Below are 18598 nucleotides of genomic sequence, written 5' to 3'. Positions count from 1 at the left end.
ATGTGTTTCACCTTGCCCACGTACACACGGCTGCGACAACGTGAGTAAGACTGCGCGGCCAGGAGTGCCTCTTCAGTGAAAGTGTAAAACATTCACAGAGTTATCACAGTACGTATTAATCAGTACAAAAATGGAATTTACAGTTGGAAAAACCCAAAGCAATAGAATAATATTGACTTTTACTGAAATATCATTTAAAGAGCAAATGCTTATAAAGGCAGGGTAAATGCAGGACTTACATGACTTACAGATTTTCCTACTTAAATACACATACCATGAAACATCACCATTATTTCAGCATACGTTTTCTCTTCAGAAACATTAAATACATTATTTTTTTGCAAAGTACTACAGCTGCAGAACAAAAATAATGAAAAATGTTTTATTATTTTCTATGCAAATACGATTTTTCTCCATTTCTTTAAAATTGGATTTCTTTCTTATCTTTCTACTGTGTAACTCAGTCCATCAGTGGAGGGAAAAAAAAAAAAAGCAAGCTTTAAAAACAGCAAACAACTATATAAACCTGAATTGGAAGTCAATTACATTATCCTCAAAGGTAGGAAAAAATTCCATAGGTTTTAAAAAAGCAATTTACCCACGCAACACAAGAGAAGGAATTGAATTTCTATTTATTGAGGAGTTTCATGAACTGCCAAAGTAACAATCTATTCCAGCAGTTCAAGTCATAAGATCAATTTCCATCTAATGAGAAAATATCATCTGCTGTCTTCAACTCTAATCTTTTCCTTTGGGATCACAGAAGAAAAAAAAAAAAAAAAAAACACAAAACTGATGTGTTGAATATAAATGTCATGGTCTGTTTTTCATACAATCTAATCAACTGATTTAAATAAAGTATTTGTTCTTATTCTCTATTTGTTTGATATCTGATCATTTGAGCTGAGAATTATCACTTTAACATAATTTTTCAACTACCACCAACACAAACCCAGCATTGCTATTCTAAAGTACCCAATAAAACCTTCATATGCCAATGAATTTGATATTATGAAAAATATTTTCAAGAAAAGATAATATATCTGAATATCCTTCCAATAAAAATTCTATTGGGAGTTTCACAATGCAAAACATCATCTTTCTTACAGGAAAGTGGTGAGGTAAGACCTACATAAAAATACAAAGTTGCTGTCCACGTGAAAAGATGAGGGTTGTTCAGAATTGGTCACCAGCATTCCAATAGTAGGTGTATTCCTGCACTGCCACTGCACAGCTCTGCATCATCCACATAGGACATAATTATTTCCCCCTTCCTGTAAATAGTCTTTGCTTTAAATGAGACTTAATGGTAGGCAGAGAGAACCTGGATGGGTCTCCAGCTAAAGCAGCATGGTAGCAAACGGTGCCAAGACTCAGTCTCCTCCATGAATGGAACAGTCAGAAATCCTAATGCACACAAGCTGATGCGGCTCTTCAAATGCCATCTGGTTGCTATTATTCAGTCCCATTTCTTTCCTCATCCAGGAAGAGTGGTTCTTCCAAGGGTGATCTGGCCTTAGGGAATCTGCAGGGTAAGTCTGAGCAGGCAAGCCAAAAGGTCTGCACTGTCTGCCATCGCTGTGTGCTACTCAACAGTACTCTAACTGTTTGACTTGAGGTCTCAAACTCCAGATCAGCCAGGCTAGTACAGTCACGGAAGCTTCCTGGTCATTCGTGACTGAGAACAAGTATACTCTTTGGTAGACTCTGCATAAGATCTGTCACCTTAACACTAAACAAAAAAAAAAACAAAAACAAAAACAAACAAACAAACAAGTTCTGCTTCTTACTCTCTAAAGAACCAGGGACTTACCAGATTAGCAGAAGCTGACAGTACCCACTGGATTAGAGTTTACCCTCAGTTTTTCTTGTACCAGTGTTGATATCACTGGACTTGAAGACCTTGTCCATCTTTTAAGTCGATATATCCCACAAACGTTTATAGACAGCAACACATTCTCTCCCAGACTTAATTTTACCAGTTTAAACTAACCATGCTCTGTTAATACCTTTGATAGCCCTGACCATCCTCATGGTTCTCCTCCTGAACCTGTTTGAATTTGTATTCATAAAAGTGTAGTAACAAAAATGAAATATAGTACTAATATTTTCATATATTTAACTGTAGATTCTGTGACTGATCATCCTACTAGTGCAGTTGACAGCTCACAGTTTGCAGAGTATATAAAATGAAGAATATAAATTAGTTCATATTCTAATTGAGATAGACAAGCAAGTCTTCTCCCCACCACCTTCCAAACTTCAAATCAAGATTATAAAAAAAAACAAATTCTTAATACTTTTAGTCCCTAAATGTATGAATTCACAATTTATACTGAAGCAATTGCAACCCACACATTACCCTAACCCTTTTTGCACAATATTCTGGTCCTCCTTCACATTTAAAGTAACTCCCACCTTTGCATTACCAGATTTCTTAAGTGGTCTTATGAGTAGATTACAAAAATTATGTAACAAGATCAGTCCTTAAGTAGTTCTGATGTCTTTCTATCCTAAGTTTCTTGTTCAACCTGCCAACTCACATTTTACAATTACAAATTGTGTTCCCCTTACTGCCCCTTATGTATTCTGTGACTTCTGCAGTTTAAATTATTTCCTACCATCAAATCCTGAGGTTCAGACAAAACATACTGCATTTTCTTGTCACTTTTCTTATGAATTACTTTAGTACAAAACTACATTGATAAACCCACATATAATCTGCTTCACTATTCAATCACACCCTATGTGCTGAGGGAGGTGATTCTCCCCCTCTACTCCGCTCTGGTGAGACCCCACCTGCAGTACTGCTTCCAGCTCTGGAGCCCCCAACATCAGAAGGACATAGACCAGTTAGAGAGGGTTCAGAGGAGGCCAGTAAGATGATCAGAGGGCTGGGAGCATCTCTCATATGAGGACAGGCTGAAAGAGTTGGGGCTGTTCAGCCTGGAGAAGAGAAGGCTCCCAGAAGACTTTATAGCACCTTCCAATACCTAAAGGGGACCTACAGGAAAGATGGGGAGGAACTCTTCAGTAGGGCCTGTTGTGAGAGGACAAGGGGTAATGGTTTTAAAACTGAAGGTGGTCAATGCTTTCTGTTCAGGAACATCCAGGCACAACAGGCCAAAATCTCAGATTCCAGACCTCTTGGCGTTGGCACAAGCTCTTTCCAGCACAGCATTTCAACTGCCACTGCCTGAGCTCACATCTCAAACCTTCTCCATGGGTTTCAATAAACCACCACCACACAAGCACAGCTTTGCCAACCTGCAGCACCAAGGAATAAAGCAGTCCAAACGAGAGAGTATGACCTCAAAGCCTTTTACTGAAGCAGTAGAAATGAAATGAACTCCAGTTAGTCCTTTCAGAATAATTTAAGCCGAGTACAGACACACATTGACATAGTAGCTCTGGCCATACTCAAGATGTTGTTAGAATAAAAGCCACAGTAACGAGCAAGGCAAAGTACTGAATTTTACAGTGCAGTAGTCACAGCACTCCTTTCAATACTTTCATTGTATACTTTTCTCCTTACATAAAGGCTTATTTTTCCCTAGAGGGATGTTTTAAAATTCAAGCTGCCTGAATTCCTAATAGACTTATGTCAAAGGTAATTAGTTTAATTTCAGAATCTGGTCTTCCACTGCATCTCTATCTGCTAGGAGCAGACCTGCAGGGAGAAAAAAAAAAGTGACTATACATATTCCTGAATTTTTACTGGCATTCTAACTTTGGACTAGATCTGATCCCTAGACTGAACTCCGGTTTGTGGCTGGTGTGCATTATGTGCCACCCTAGTACTCATCTTCAGGTGTGGTTTCATTTAAAAGGAATGCAGTGTTTCCAAACCACCGCGCATTTCAAGCCAGAACACAGTACGCATGGAGGATCAGACTTGCTTTGAAGGTACCCTATTGATCCTCTTAAAAACTAATGTAAACACACCCTGTAATTCCTCCCTAGTAGATCCCGTTTTTGTGTGCAGAACTGACGTTCAATGATCAAAGCACCAATAACGTTTCTCTTACATTCAATAGAGTCTTCAACTCTTTTTTCCCCTTCTGCGCCCAGTGCCAAGGGTATTGGCACCAAGAGCGTGCCCACATCTCACTTGACCAGGGAGATTCTGTGCCTGTGCAGGAGCTCTCAGCAAGGACTCCCACTAAATGTTAGAGTCACCACTAACTCCCTAATCTTCCCATCACAAGATTGTTTCCTAGCAAACACACCAGTTTTGTGGCACAACTTGAGTCTCTCTGGTATTTACACTCCTCCCTAAAGCGCCGATCCCCAAACCAGGCACTATAATACAATGTTCCCTCTCAAATGCCTGTCTCAGCGAAAGGGTCACTTGCTCTCTACTCTAAATTCCTCATGTGAAAGTTACTACCTACAAGAGTTTGCAAGTTTTAATCTCTGCTTTCTAAGGCAACCTTCTCTTTTGCCAATGCAGCCTGTAGTCATTGTTCCCAGACCACTTTACATTAAGACATATTAAGACAATTTTCTAAATTATGACTCTGAACAGGATGATTTATAGCTTTTTATAATGAAACTATCTTCCTTTATTTACCACACAGTGAATCTTATTATCTTACCTGATAATTTTATAATAATGGAGATCTTTTCTAAAAATGTTGTTTAACGTCAGACAAAAACTGGTCACTGAAAAAATCTTCAATTAATTACTCAGCTACTGCACATCTTACAGGCAGCTATATTTTGAATTCCTTTTGTAAAACAGTTTTTAACCTATTTGATACGTGGCATGCTAGTTATTTTCTTTACATGGCATTAAATCAAGCTCCTTGAAGAAATCAAAGAGCATCTCTATCAACAAGAAGTGTAGTATTACTTTTAAAAAGCATATAACACATTCTTAGTGGTTAGCAGTATTTTCAGCGTGTCCAAAGACAGTCCATTTAACCCTTTTAAAAATGTGGAACTGTTTAGAATTCTTCCAATTATCCTGAATTTTTAACCCTGTCACAGAAGTTAGATGTTTTGAAATCTCCTCTGCTCACTTACAGCCTGAGACAATCCAAGACACAGCATTCCTCATATCAAAGAGGATTTACTGGCTCCAAACACATATTCAGCAAAAGGTATCATCTTCCTATAAGCTTTCTATAAATCTTCTCCATTTCTTAAACAAGTCAAGTAACACAAGAGCCACCACTTTTGTCTCAGCCAAGTCCCTATTTATTTTTTATCTGTGCCTAGCAAAGAAAAAGAGAGCAAGTCCGTAGTTTTAAGACACCTTTTTTTCCTTCCGGAATTATATCCACAGCCTTATCAGCATGCATCAACACATTCTGCTTTAGAATATCAAGACACATTAGTCAGTAACGGGACAACATACATCACTAACATGATGTAGTGCTCATAAAAATAGTCACTAGTCAGGAAAAACTTCAGCCTCCTCTATGTTGCCTGAATATTTCAAATGAACTAGATTTCAAGTAAATACTAAATTTTCTTCCTGTATGTACCTCTGAGACCAACCACCTCAGAAACATTTAACATTATTAAATATTATTAGCATTATTAAAAATAACACTTAACAAAAAGTACATTTAACAAGTACATTTTTGTTAAATGTACTTTTTGTTAAAAATAAAATTATTATTTTCTTGCCAATCCTAAAAGTTTTTATTGCTTTGGCATTATTCAGTATTTGTACAACTAGCAGCTAACTGCTAACGTCTTCAACATCCTCCTTCCACAAAATATATCTAATACCCTACTTTTTACTTAACACAATTATTCTATCTCAAAGAATACAGTATTCTCTTTTCTCTCAGAATATCGTTTTAAAGGTGAAATTTTCTTCAGAGCTGCTCCTTCCACAGCATCCACAAGATGTCACCATTGTAAAAGAAAGAAATACCAGGTGCTGTAAAATATGAAATACTCTTCTTATGTTCCAAACTACGGATTTTATTTACTGGACTGCATTGATCGATGTGGACAGTGATTTTTTTTTTTATATATATACAGGGACTAAGCATACTCCAAAAAAAAAAAAAAAAAAAACCCCAGAATGTTAGAAAAAAAAACATTAAATTCTATTCAAAAGCATAGAAGGAAAGACCCTACTATTTATGGTTCCAGCATTGCAAATAACCTACATAGAAGATACTGACAGTATTCTACAGTACTGCAGAACCTAAGCAATGTTTGGTATAGTTTTGCATTTATTAAGGAAAAACAATTACCTATGCAAGCCAGTTCATCTGGCGCAGAATAAAAATAATAATTGAAAACCATGTAGGTTTGGTGAAAACTCAAGCAACATCTAAGCAGATTATCTCTATATAATCCTACTCACTGTAGCAAAGAATAGGAAGCTAGTATGCACAGAAATGCTAGGTGAAAAGAAGGTACTAACAGTGAAAGTCAGTACCTCTTGAAGAATTTTCATTTTATTTCATGCTCATGCACTGTAAATGAAGGTGTAGCCTAAGAAGTGTTCCCAAATATTTGTGACATTTCCTCATTTTGTATACAACAATGTGAAACAGCAAGCAATCAATGCACAAATAGAATGGTGACATTCTTTCTGCAAGTTCGACTCACAGCTTCCTTACAGAGATGAAGCTTTCAGCATCTTTTCTCATACCACGTCACAAGTCTGCACTGTTTCCATTCAATGACCATATTGCTAATGCACTTCCTTTCTGTGGGTGCACTGACTGCCATTTAATGAACACCTTCATTAATTATTAAGAACAGAAACGTATTAAATCTCATGGTGTCTTTGGTCTAATGGGTGTGACAGCTAACAGGAGTTAAAAAAAAAGTCATTTCCTCTGACATGCAAAAAGAAACAGCAATAAAACAAAAGTAGAAACAGGAAGCAATGGGAAGAGGGCATATCAGCTAAGTAATCTGGAAGTATTTTAATATTTCTTTTAATAGAAGAGCAACAATTTCAATGCATAACAAGCTAACTCAATTGAGACTTTCAATAGGAATGGTAAAGGATAAAAAGAAAAAAATTAGAAACATCTGGCATGATTATAGTAAGGGAATTAAACATTTAAGATCTTAAATAATTTACCTTTAATAACAAACTATTATTTATGGTACTTTGAGTAAATCTACAGCACATGCTTACAGTGCATCCATCGCATCACATACATGTCCACATACACATTCTTGTACCACTGTAACAAAATTGCTTATCTTCCTTTTTAATTGAGAGACTATAGAAATAATATACAACTGAAACCCATGAATACTAACTTCATGAAGCACTAAAAACATGATGTGACAATGTGACATTAGGAAAGAAGGGAAGAAAATAAAATCTGCCTAGATACTAAAAAAAAAAATCAACAGAATAGTGAACTAGGCTATGGAGAAACTCCAGGTCTCCAGCAATGCTCACAACTCTTGAGTAATTACTGCCAATACTTTTTCAAATTAACAATCCAAAAAATAATGCTCACCACAAGAAAGTTTAGGTCAGATATTTCTACAGTATCTTCAGAGAGAAAATATCAAAGTTGTGAGCCTTCTATGTCACTAAAGCACACAAATCTAGGTCTACACGAAAATTCCCTCCAGAAATTATTTTTTCATTTATGTTTATTCTTTAAATATGCTAATTTGCATACTAGATAGGATGCATTAAAAGTAGTTCTTTTTTAAATATGTACTTGATTCCAAGTAACAAAACCTTACCTTGCCAGCTATCATTGCAAACACACAGCTTCTCGCCTGTTAAATCACAGTACCCATGATCTGGACTGCCGCAGTTGGCTTTACAATATGGAATATCACAGGCTTCTCCTTTCCAATACTTGTCACACTCACAGTACACCCGGCTCGGTACAGACACACTGGTTGTACATTTTCCATGTTCTGAGCAGTTATTAGGACAAGAATTAATTCTGGAAAAAAAAAAAAATTATATGAAATAAGGAAAATTGCAAGCCAAGAGTTTGACAGCGGTTTTATCTGACAGCATTCCAAGAGTATTTGTTCAAGTACATTTTTTTCCTGAAAATTTTTATGTACTGATAACACACAAGTTTAATTGGGATTTTAGAGGCAAGTGAGCTGAAGAAGTGTTCATCCAGGCTTACATACCAAGTCTGTGATGCAGTCAGGATCACAAACATCTTGTACTTTACCAAGAAGTATTGACGTAAAGCAGAAGGACAGGCCCTGCCTGGACAGATCACCATCTATTTTTCCTTACGTTCCAGTATAAGCACTCTAGTCAGTCCCTTCAAATGACTGTTACCTCTAGGAGCATCCTCACTTGAAGTGACTGTGAGCAGTAACCCTTAGCTCTCCATCATACAGCTAAAGGGTTTTCCTGAGTGGCTTTGGTCCATACTATAAAACATGATGTTTAACATCCAAGGGGAATAAAATTGGAAAAACCAAGCAAGGAAAAATACAAGACAGTTAATATCCTGAAACTACTTACAGGCAGCACTTCATGCTTTGACAGCTTAATAACAAAGCCATCTTAATCTTGCCTCCTTAACTTTGCAGTCAGAGATGCGAAAAAGAGGAAAGACTAGGCTGGAAGAAGGCTGTGACTATTATGGGAGTTAGAATTTCTGTGATACACCCTACTAAACAGTGAGATCACAGGCAACTGGACTGCAAAATTACACAGACTGGTTCCAGAAATGCAGGCAATTCCTTGGAGATGAGGAGGGAGGGAGGACACTGAAGTATGCGGGTCCAAGAGTTTCCAGGAACAGAATATAGATCTCATGCAGTATGTGCCTGACCAAGTCCAAAAAGCATGTGAAACCTTTTTTCACGACTGACAGCAAAGTCATGAAACTCAGAATAAAGTGCTACTACTTGCTCTTACCAAAGGAATAAAGAACTGGAAAAGTCAGGGCTTTTGGCCAAATGTAGTTATGGTAGGACAGTCAGGAGACACCTTTTCATTTCCTTAACACTCATACCTCAGAGGACTGATTCTGTTATGCTACAGAAAGAGGGGAAAAGAAGTTAAAAAATAAAATAATAATTTAAAAAAAAATCAAATCAATCTACTTCTGAAGTGCAAATGTCCTGGGGGTTTTGCCTAGTGCATGGCATTAAAACCATCAATAGCACGAACTGCTATATACCACAGCTGTGAGAAACCTCTCCCTCTGACTTCACAGGAAAAGTCTTCTGCAGGAAGGTGAATAGTTTAGCCTTTCCAGCAATAAAAATACCAGTTTAAAGGTAGACATATTCCCACTCCAATGGATTTGTTAAGGATTCAAACAGAACGAGAAAAACTGGATTGGCACAGTTGGAAGCAGGTTGTCTGACTCCAAGGAACATAAAATTTACTCAGAGAGATCTGGAATAACTATCGTTGTTTGCAACTGGCATGGCATTTAGTTACAAATGTAGTGCTTCTGTCTCCCCCAAAATAAAGGGACATGAGTGGTCCATCAAGATGAAGTGATAGACAAAGTCAAAAACTGCTTTGAGTTGCCAAAGCAAGAAAGAAAGAGGGTAACAGAAGCAGAGTGCAACAGATCAGTGATAGAAAAAAAAGTTAATGCAGCCATAAAAAGCAACCATAGGTACCTCTTTTAACATAAAAAGAGTTACTGTTGGCTCACTAAAAAAAAAATATTTTTAAAGAATCCATTGCAATAGAAGAAACAGAAGAACAGAATACATAAAATTTCGTGAGTTAGATAGGTAATGGAATTAAAAACTGGCAGAGTTTTTCCATTTATTTTAAATCTTCCAAAAAATTGGGTAATGATATATAGCACGCACCACGTTACCAAGTCATAAAAGAACGCAGAGCACATACACTCATTTCTTAAGAATGCTATGTCATATTGCCATTTACTTGCAAGACAAATTTTAAGTAGTGCAATAAAAGGTTCAGGGATAACTGAGAAATGTATCTAATTACAGTAGAGTAGTCTGCCAGGTGATTGCATTTTACTGATGTCAACTGACAAAAATTAAAAATATCCAGTCCTCTAGACTGCCATTTCCAATACAGCATATTTAGTGAGGTTTCCCAAACTCTGAATAGCTATTTATTATCTGGTACAAGGTAGGGAAACTGCTGCAAATGACAAACAGTCTTTCCACAAACAATTTAACAAATACCTCTGACAAGATTAAAACTATGGTTCCACAAATAGGAATTTAAAACTAACAAAGAATATGACAAAAAAATTACATGTACTTCCACATTTGAAGTGCAGTGCTGCCCACCACATCCCAAAAACTGGTATTTCAGAATCTGAAGAAATTGAAAGAAAGGAACAAGAATATCTTCAATCATGGGAAAACTATCAGTTTTGGGCCCCTCACTGCAAGACAGACGTTGAGGCCCTGGAACGCGTTCAGAGGAGGGCTACGAAGCTGGTGAGGGGTCTGGAGCACAGGCCTTATGAGGAGCAGCTGAGGGAGCTGGGATTGTTCAGTCTGGAGAAGAGGAGGCTCAGGGGAGACCTTATAGCTCTCTATAACTTCCTGAAGGGAGGTTGTAGTGAGCTAGGGGTCGGCCTTTTCTCTCGTGTAGACAGTGATAGAACTAGAGGCAAAAGTCTCAAGCTGCGCCAGGGGAGATTCAGGCTGGACATTAGGAAATATTACTTCTCGGAAAGGGTAGTCAGGCACTGGAATGCACTGCCCAGGGAGGTGGTGGAGTCACCGACCATGGGGGTGTTCAAGAAACGTCTGGATGTTGTGTTGAGGGATATGATTTATCTGAGAAGTATTGGTGATGGTTGGACTGGATGATCTTTTAGGTCTTTTCCAATCTTGATAATAATTCTGTGATTCTGTAATTCTGTGATTCTATCTCCTGAAGAAACAAGTCCAATAGGACCAAACAATCCCCTCTTGAACTAAAGCATCCAGTGAAAAGAGGTACAAGCATGTCCCAAATGAGACAGAGGGTGCAATCAACAGCTAGTGCATATAAGAAGGAAGAGGCTCAGGTCCGTTGGATGCATCTTTAGAGCTGCTGACACAGAAAAGCAGACTTGAGGAGAGCAAGCATATACCAGAATACACTTTGCCATCAGAGAAACTAAAAGATAGAGTCCAGATAAGAACTATGAATGCAGACTGAAATGGACATTAGGGGGGGAAAGTACCCAAGAAGTACAGAAGAAATGGAATAAAATGTTTGCGCCAGGCGCAAAAATAAAAGTAGGACTTTAGAGAAGGTGTCAAAAGCCATAAAAGTATGTTCAGCAAGAAAAATCAAGCAACAGATGAAGGGAAGTTCCTAGTCCAAGAGAAGGGAATTGGCATGACAGCAAATAAAATCTCCCTTCTATTCCATATGACAACTACACCTGTTAAATAAATACTGGAAGAGATACATGCTGGTTCCATATGGCATCAGAAAAACATACTCTTGGAATGGCCATGTGGCTTCACTCAGAACAATATAGTTTATCTTGCTTTTTCTTTTTTTAACTAGTACCTAAATGAAAACTCATTACAAACCCAGCTCCCTGGTTTTAGAAATATAACACAAAGCATAACTCTTATACTATTAATAATATCAAAAGATAAAAACTTTCACTGGGTTTGTCATTCTCCTGAAAGAAATGGTAGGTTTGTTAACAGAATAACTACTTAAGAAATACTTACGAGTAAAAAATGTTAAATCCAGTTAGGTTATAAGCAGCATCACTGAAAAAGTGTAGCAATGCATAGCCAGATGTAGTAACTACTTCAGGAACAGTTTCATTTCCACGCACTTCAGGGACTATTAGACCACTGGAAAAGAAAGTGAGAATTATGTTTTTAATCAGTCTTTGGGATTAGGAGGGACAAAAAAAAAAAGAAAAAAAAAAAGGAAAGAGGGAGTTAGCTCCCTTTAAAATTTCATTTTAAAACTTCTTTTTAAAAAATCAAATAATAAAATGCATATAAAACTTGTCTATGCCTCTGCAAGGTAAGGTAGAGTTTTCCAGGACATAATATTTGCACCTTCAGGAGTTTATCTTATTAAAGAATTTCAAAGCTGGAAAGTATGATAATTAAGTAATTCCCATGAAAAGTCAATTTTCAACAGAAAATAAAATTCTTTCTCAAACTTCAGAAAGATGTTAAGATGTCAGTCTTACATAAAGATTGAAATAGGAAAAACAAGCAATATAGTAAAATACTGAGAAAAAAGGAGCACTTGCATAAAAGTACCACATCACAAATAAGAATTAAAAGTTACATGAATCCTAAGGGAAACACTAACAATCAATAAACTGAAAGACTTTTGAAGTAAAAACACAGGAAGAGGAACCTCCTTTTTCTTTCCAATTCATGCTGCAAGTCAGACTCCTGAATGATAGCTAGACACATTTTACAAATACAGCTTTGGGGAGGAGAGGAGAAAAAAAAAAAAAAAAAACAAACCCACAACCAAAACCAAGCAATTATACAAGAACTCATGAGAATTAGGAAAGAAGAAGGTGTAGATTGCTACAGTTGGGCAGGAAAGAGGGACGACCTGACCTTTGTTCCCCTAGGACAAAACACGATCATTTATGCAATTAGTATTCCTTAAACTTCAGCAGCATAATCAGTATTTCATAACACAAAACAAAGCACAATTTCTGCCCTACAGACCATGTTTGTATATATGCACAAACAATTTCTGGTTTGCTGGGTTTTTTTATGTTTTCAAAACATAGCTTTGCACTCAATAGATATCAAGATAAAACTTTTACTGACTTCAAGAGATTAGTATTCTGTGCCTTCTCTCTAATAAACCATAGTACACTTGCATAGAACATTCTTTCTGGAACGTTTCACCAAATTTTAATGGAAGGCTAGGAATAAACCAACTGAAACATTTTGGTGAAGTCCAGGAATAGAGGAGACAAGTGTTAAATTCACATGTCCTGCTGCTTCTCTCTTGCACACATCAGAAATGCAGTGCATGGACCCAATTCTTTACCTCAATGGTTTATTGTCATTTGAAAGGCAATATTAAGTACTAGTTGCTATGCTTGTTGTTTGTTACCGTTGATTTTATGTTTATTTCTAAATCTTGCTAAAAAGTAATACTATGATTCTAGGAAACAAAAATTAACGTAAAAAAATTTTTGGTGTGTACCAATTCCCATAAACTAAAAATAACAAAACAAAAAGGAAAGAAATTCCATCATTTCAGTTAATAGTAAGTTTGAGGTCTGTTCCAGAACCTCGAGGAATTTGGCAATTTTACCTGCTGTGACCTAGTCACAACGATCCCCAGTTCAGCAATCTAAGGAAATATGTTACAACATTAGTGCTTAAGATAGCGCTTGTATCAAATGCCCTGAACAAGTCTCTCCATTCTCCATACCAAAATGTAGAAGGCATTTAGCAGCCATTTTTTATAACTTCCACATAGTGCAACATGGTCAGAGTCACAGATAGCAATTCTTTCTTAAGTAGGATCAGATACTGACACTACTGCTCACACGATATTAACAAAAGAAAGCAATTTAATTTAACAAATTAAAGCCTCCAATGTTATTTTTTCCCCCACAAACTAAAAACATCCATACATGACTACTTGGACTAAAAAGCTAATAAATACACTCACCTAAATACAGCTATTAAAGGTGCATATATTGAATCTCCATCATATACATACATATGGTCCCAACTACATTCTGTGGCAAAGTGATTAAATCTTAATCTTAGTATTGCATTTGGGCTGGAAAAAAAAAAAAAAAGTGTAAAACATAATTTACAGAAGTATTGAGCTCATAAGACAAAGAGCTTACAAGAAAATTGACCGTGCCATCATAACTATTAAAACATTTTGAGTACTAACTAAACATTTAAAAGAGTCAAATAACAAAATTCAGGGCAAGTGAATATTTCACTTTATCTTAGAAAACTTTAAAAATAACATCTTCAGTCCAAACCTAATAATCCCTAAAGTTAACAAGAGACTCAAGTTTAATGGGTTTTATCAGTATTCAGAACCACAAACCTAGAACAACTAAAATATCCCCATTTTAATACACTAGCTTTATTTTGCAATATCAAGACTATGAGGTTTGAAAGAGTCAGGACAAAATTCACCTACACATCCTTATTCCAGTATTATACTAGTTATTGAAAATTAAAATCTTAAAACACAAATTTAATACAGCAAGCAATATTAACGCAAGATTTCCCCACCCTCCCCATCTGACACCTGGGAATCAGATTTCACCAGTTTTTGGTAGAGACCCAGATGGGGACTGTGAGATTTCAAAAAGGGAAATTGTATCACATGATAAAATTTAGCAGACTCCTAAATACATTTACATGCAACCTACTGATGACTTTGTTTTATTTAAATTCCACCTTCTTCTCGCACTTGACAGGCTCAAGTGCAATTTGTCAGTTTGGAAAACACATGCGCTTTTTTGTGAGAGAACATTTGGAGAGAGATCTTTGTTCATTTTTTAACAGAGTATTTTATACATATGTGACTTCCTTGTGTGTTGACATTTTGCACTCTGTTACAGGGCTGCATTACTCTTGCACATACTGCGCAGCATATTGTTTCCTCCAGCAATACACCCTACCATGTCCCACAAAGAGGGGGAACAGAGTGAAGACCAACTTCAAAGCAGAGTTTGTGTACAGTCCTGAGGCATGTTTCCACTTTAGCGTAGCATAGTGCAGTGCAAATATTCCTGAGCTAGCATGGGTGAAATGAGAAGTCTAGCTATGTCAAAGATATTCAGCTATAGCCTAGTCACCTAGATATCGAAGCTCATACTTAAATGATTTTGCAAACTATCCGTAACTTCATTGCATTTGTGTTTAAATTACTATCAGCATATAAGCAGACCAAAACTGGATCAGACAGATCATTACAGAACTGCAGCAACAGAGCAGACGTTTAAGGTAACTGAGATAATGACAATATGGAAATACAAAAGGGGGTCATATTTTCTTCTAGAATGAGTAGAATTCGATCTAGCCAAATTCTTCTGCAAAATCCTGACCTATAGCCTGGGGGAGAAAGTCCCACTGAAATTTAACACATTTGTGCCTTTAGCAGTTAGCCACACTAGTGCATACATCTCATTATTTCTTTGTGCATGTCCGTGTGTTTCTAGGCTGCATAAACTGAAAACCTAGCAACAGACATGAGACATCTAAGTTGTATAAACTGTAGGCACAAAATGATTTTAAAATTAAGTACATGAGGAAAACTAGAATGTAAAATAAAATACATCATAGAAGCACTAACTTCTGAGCAACGTGTAACTGAATAGTTACCATTATACTGGAAGCATTCTGTACTTGAAGTCAGTCCTGATTTAACACTGATATGAGTTAACTAAGATAAATAAGTAAGATAATAAGTTAAATAATACGATTCTGTAACCACATTTGGAACTTACGTAAAGGTACTCAAACAGGCAACAAATTTATCATAGGGTTTTTGAGAGCTTGCAGCACTGGCCAAATTCCAGTGTCAGCTCAGCTTTTGCCAGCAATTGAGTGGGAATGGAATTTAGCCAACTCTGAGCAATCCTGAAAACCCTACTTCAACTTTTTTTTAAACCTTTGTAACACTTAAACAAAAAAAAAAAAAAAAAAAACAAGCAAACAACAAAAAAAAAACAACCAAAAATGTTTATATTGTACCTGTATGCAGTTTCTACTTGAGGAGTTCTATAGATCTCTAGAATACACAATATCAAACTGTCAGAAAATTTAAGCTATGAAAGCAAATACTTACTATCCTTCAATTAACCATGTACATTTAGTTTTATATTTATAATTTATTGGTCCATCTGTTAGATATCCAGAAGGTTCTGTTAACCTACAAGAAGAAGAAAAAACAGTATTATAATAAACCAGAGACAACACAACAGAACACACATCATCAACATGCCAATAGATTCTTTCTGACTGGAAAGAAAATTAAGGGTGAGGGAAAAAGTCAAGTCTCTCTTCAGATTTCTCATCACACTGTTTTTGTTCATAAAAACCAGAATTCAGATTATAGAATGTATCATAGATTAGCTTTCTTCCCCTAGGCAATCACAAGACTTCTAATTTTTCTAGTTCAGTAGAAAGCAAATACTATACAGAATTTAAATTATCCTTCACAAAAAAAAAAATGGATCCAAGCCAATGCAAAGCGGTTTTTGTTTACAAGTATTTTGGTTTGCTTTGTTTGTTTCTTTTGCCATTGGCCTACCTCTTACTTCTGAAATTAGACCATAGCAGTAGTGGGAAAATTGTTCTAGATCAAGAGAAATTAAGGCATAATTTAGAAATTTAAATAAGCATCTCTGCCAGCCTATCCCTCTTTTATTCCTGGCCAGTGATGAGACATGGGAAAGCAGAATGCTGGACTACACAGAAACTAAATAAAATGCATACAAACAGCTATAAAATGCCAGATCAAAATGCTTATGTAGCCTACTACTGTGTCTCTGACAGTGGCCCACAGTGGACACCCAGGAAAAGAATTTAAATCCCTACAGATACTCCCCACAGCGTTACACCACCTTCAATGACTTGCAGCTCAGGGACATCCTCAGCCAGAAGCAGCGCCTTTATATTGGTTTTGGCTTAACGTCTCTCATAGGAGTTTACCCATATAAACTTGCAGCATCTAGAACATGCTGCAGGAATTACTTCCACACATATATGATGAGACTTCTCAACTGTTTTTGTCCTGTGCCTACCTCTTGGCAATTTCATCTGACATCTTTAGGTTTGGTATCGGATGAGATGATGAACAACAGTACTCTATTCATATGCTTTATCCCATTCAAAATGTAATATGTGTTGCTTCCCTCCCTTCTCTCCACTGTCCCTTTTCCAACCTGAGAAATCCTTGCTTACTGCCTTTAATTTATCTTTTCTATTCTCCTACACCTTTTATGAGATGCAACACAGAGATCAGCATATTATATTCAAGATATAAATGAACCATGAATCTGTACAGCAGGAAAATAATTCTTTCCACTTCTCTATTCCCATCTTAACATTTTATTTGCTCTTTCAACAGCTACTATGCTGACATTTTAAACAGAACCTTTTTTCTGAGTTATAATGGATAGTTCAAGATTCATTACATACAGAAATTCATTTAATGTAGAAATAGAACCTTTCTCCTCCGTTCATATATATTACTTAACATTAATCTCTACAGAGTGATAAAATAGATGAAATTCAATAATCTATTAGCATAAAAGCTTTCTGAAATAGCTTCATCACACTGTAACTTCACTAATTTACCACATTTTATGTATCTTTTATGATTATGTTCTATAGTTCAAACCTTAACACACATCTCTGGCGGTGTTAATCCACTGGGAAAACTGACCATCCTACTCCTTAAAATGTCACAACAATAATAGTGCATATAACTATGTACTCAAAAATGCTCATTTATTTCACTATAGTGTGGAAAGATAATCATTAAGAATAAGTATCACTGAATAAGAAAAAGAAGCAGTTGAGTTTTTCTGTTTTGTTTAAGTTGTTTTAATAAATCAATAGACTAGATCTAAGTCCAGAGGAAATGCTGACAAAGCTGACCAAGTCTCAGCTAAATTTTCTCACCAGGAGTCTGGCTGAACAGGAATTCAGCACCTGCTATCCTACTATCTTTGAAGCTGTGTACACCAGTTTTAAAAATATTCACTACCACATCTACTGCAAATAATTTACATTTGAACTCATATCAAATACTAATTGCATAATTATTAACAGAGGTTTGTAATTCCAAACATAAAACCATAAACATGTGGAAAGGAAATAAAAACAAGGGAGCAAGAAAGATGAATTTGTGAGACAAGGTCCATGTAAACTTTTAGGTTTTAAACAAGTTCCTTCACCTGTCCTGTAAGAACTACTGTCAGCTGTTTGGAGCAGAGTGGCTCACAGCGTACCTGTCACTGGTGGTTTGAATGAAGATCTTTACCCTCACTTTCCTTTTGATGAAACGGGACAAAGCTCTCTGACATGGGGAGCTGTCCAAATACTTGTACCACAAAACACTTTCAAGGCATAAAAGCAGTATCAACAACGGATTTTACGTTTTTGAATAAGAAGCAGAAAAGCAGATAAACAGCTGGTAACATGAGCTGGGAGGAAAAAAGTAAAAACAACAACAACAAAAATCATACTTCAGTTAGCTGACAGCTGAGAGAATTTCCCTCACAAAACCCACTACGTTGAGCTGGTCTGAATGCTGCAGCGCAGCACTCCCCAAAAGCATCAGTTGCTGCTAAGTGCGGTACAATCGCTGGCACAGCTCACAAGCAAAGCAATTACGATGAGAGGCACGGCTGCGATCTCCCACTCCTCCCTTGCTGCACACTGGAGAGCGGCAGCAACGGCCACGGGGAAAGGCAACAGTGCTCCTGTCAGGTGCTCTCGTGTGAATCAGTGCCTGGCCACAGAGATTTCTGCTTGAAGAAACCAGTTTCAGTTTACAATATTTTTTTGTTGAGAAACGCCAACTGTACCTAAAGGTATACTTTCATGTTTATATACATAAGAAATAGGTTTTTCAGGGTTTAGATGTTACAGTGTTTGAACAATGCTGAACATAATACCAACTTATAACTTAGCAGATCCTGTATTTGAGTATGCACTATACTGAAGGCATTATTATCTT

At 36.6% G+C, this 18598-nt stretch overlaps 1 protein-coding gene across 1 annotated transcript in view; it reads right to left on the bottom strand.

Moving 5' to 3' along the window:
* ATRNL1 (attractin like 1) overlaps positions 1 to 18598 on the bottom strand; it is a 490222-nt gene that overhangs the window by 435550 nt on the left and 36074 nt on the right. Inside the window, exons 2-5 of the mRNA XM_086752524.1 lie at positions 15698 to 15781; positions 13550 to 13663; positions 11608 to 11736; positions 7690 to 7898 (exon numbers count right to left, since the gene is read on the bottom strand). Of these exons, the coding sequence (XP_086608650.1) occupies positions 7690 to 7898; positions 11608 to 11736; positions 13550 to 13663; positions 15698 to 15781 (536 nt within the window). The remainder of the gene's footprint in view (positions 1 to 7689; positions 7899 to 11607; positions 11737 to 13549; positions 13664 to 15697; positions 15782 to 18598) is intronic.

The sequence above is a fragment of the Chlamydotis macqueenii genome, chromosome 7 (assembly GCF_036417535.1).
Source record: "Chlamydotis macqueenii isolate bChlMac1 chromosome 7, bChlMac1.mat, whole genome shotgun sequence".
Taxonomy (NCBI): domain Eukaryota; kingdom Metazoa; phylum Chordata; class Aves; order Otidiformes; family Otididae; genus Chlamydotis; species Chlamydotis macqueenii.
Note: the sequence above shows the minus strand (reverse complement) of the source record. Positions and strands in the feature narration are given on the sequence as shown.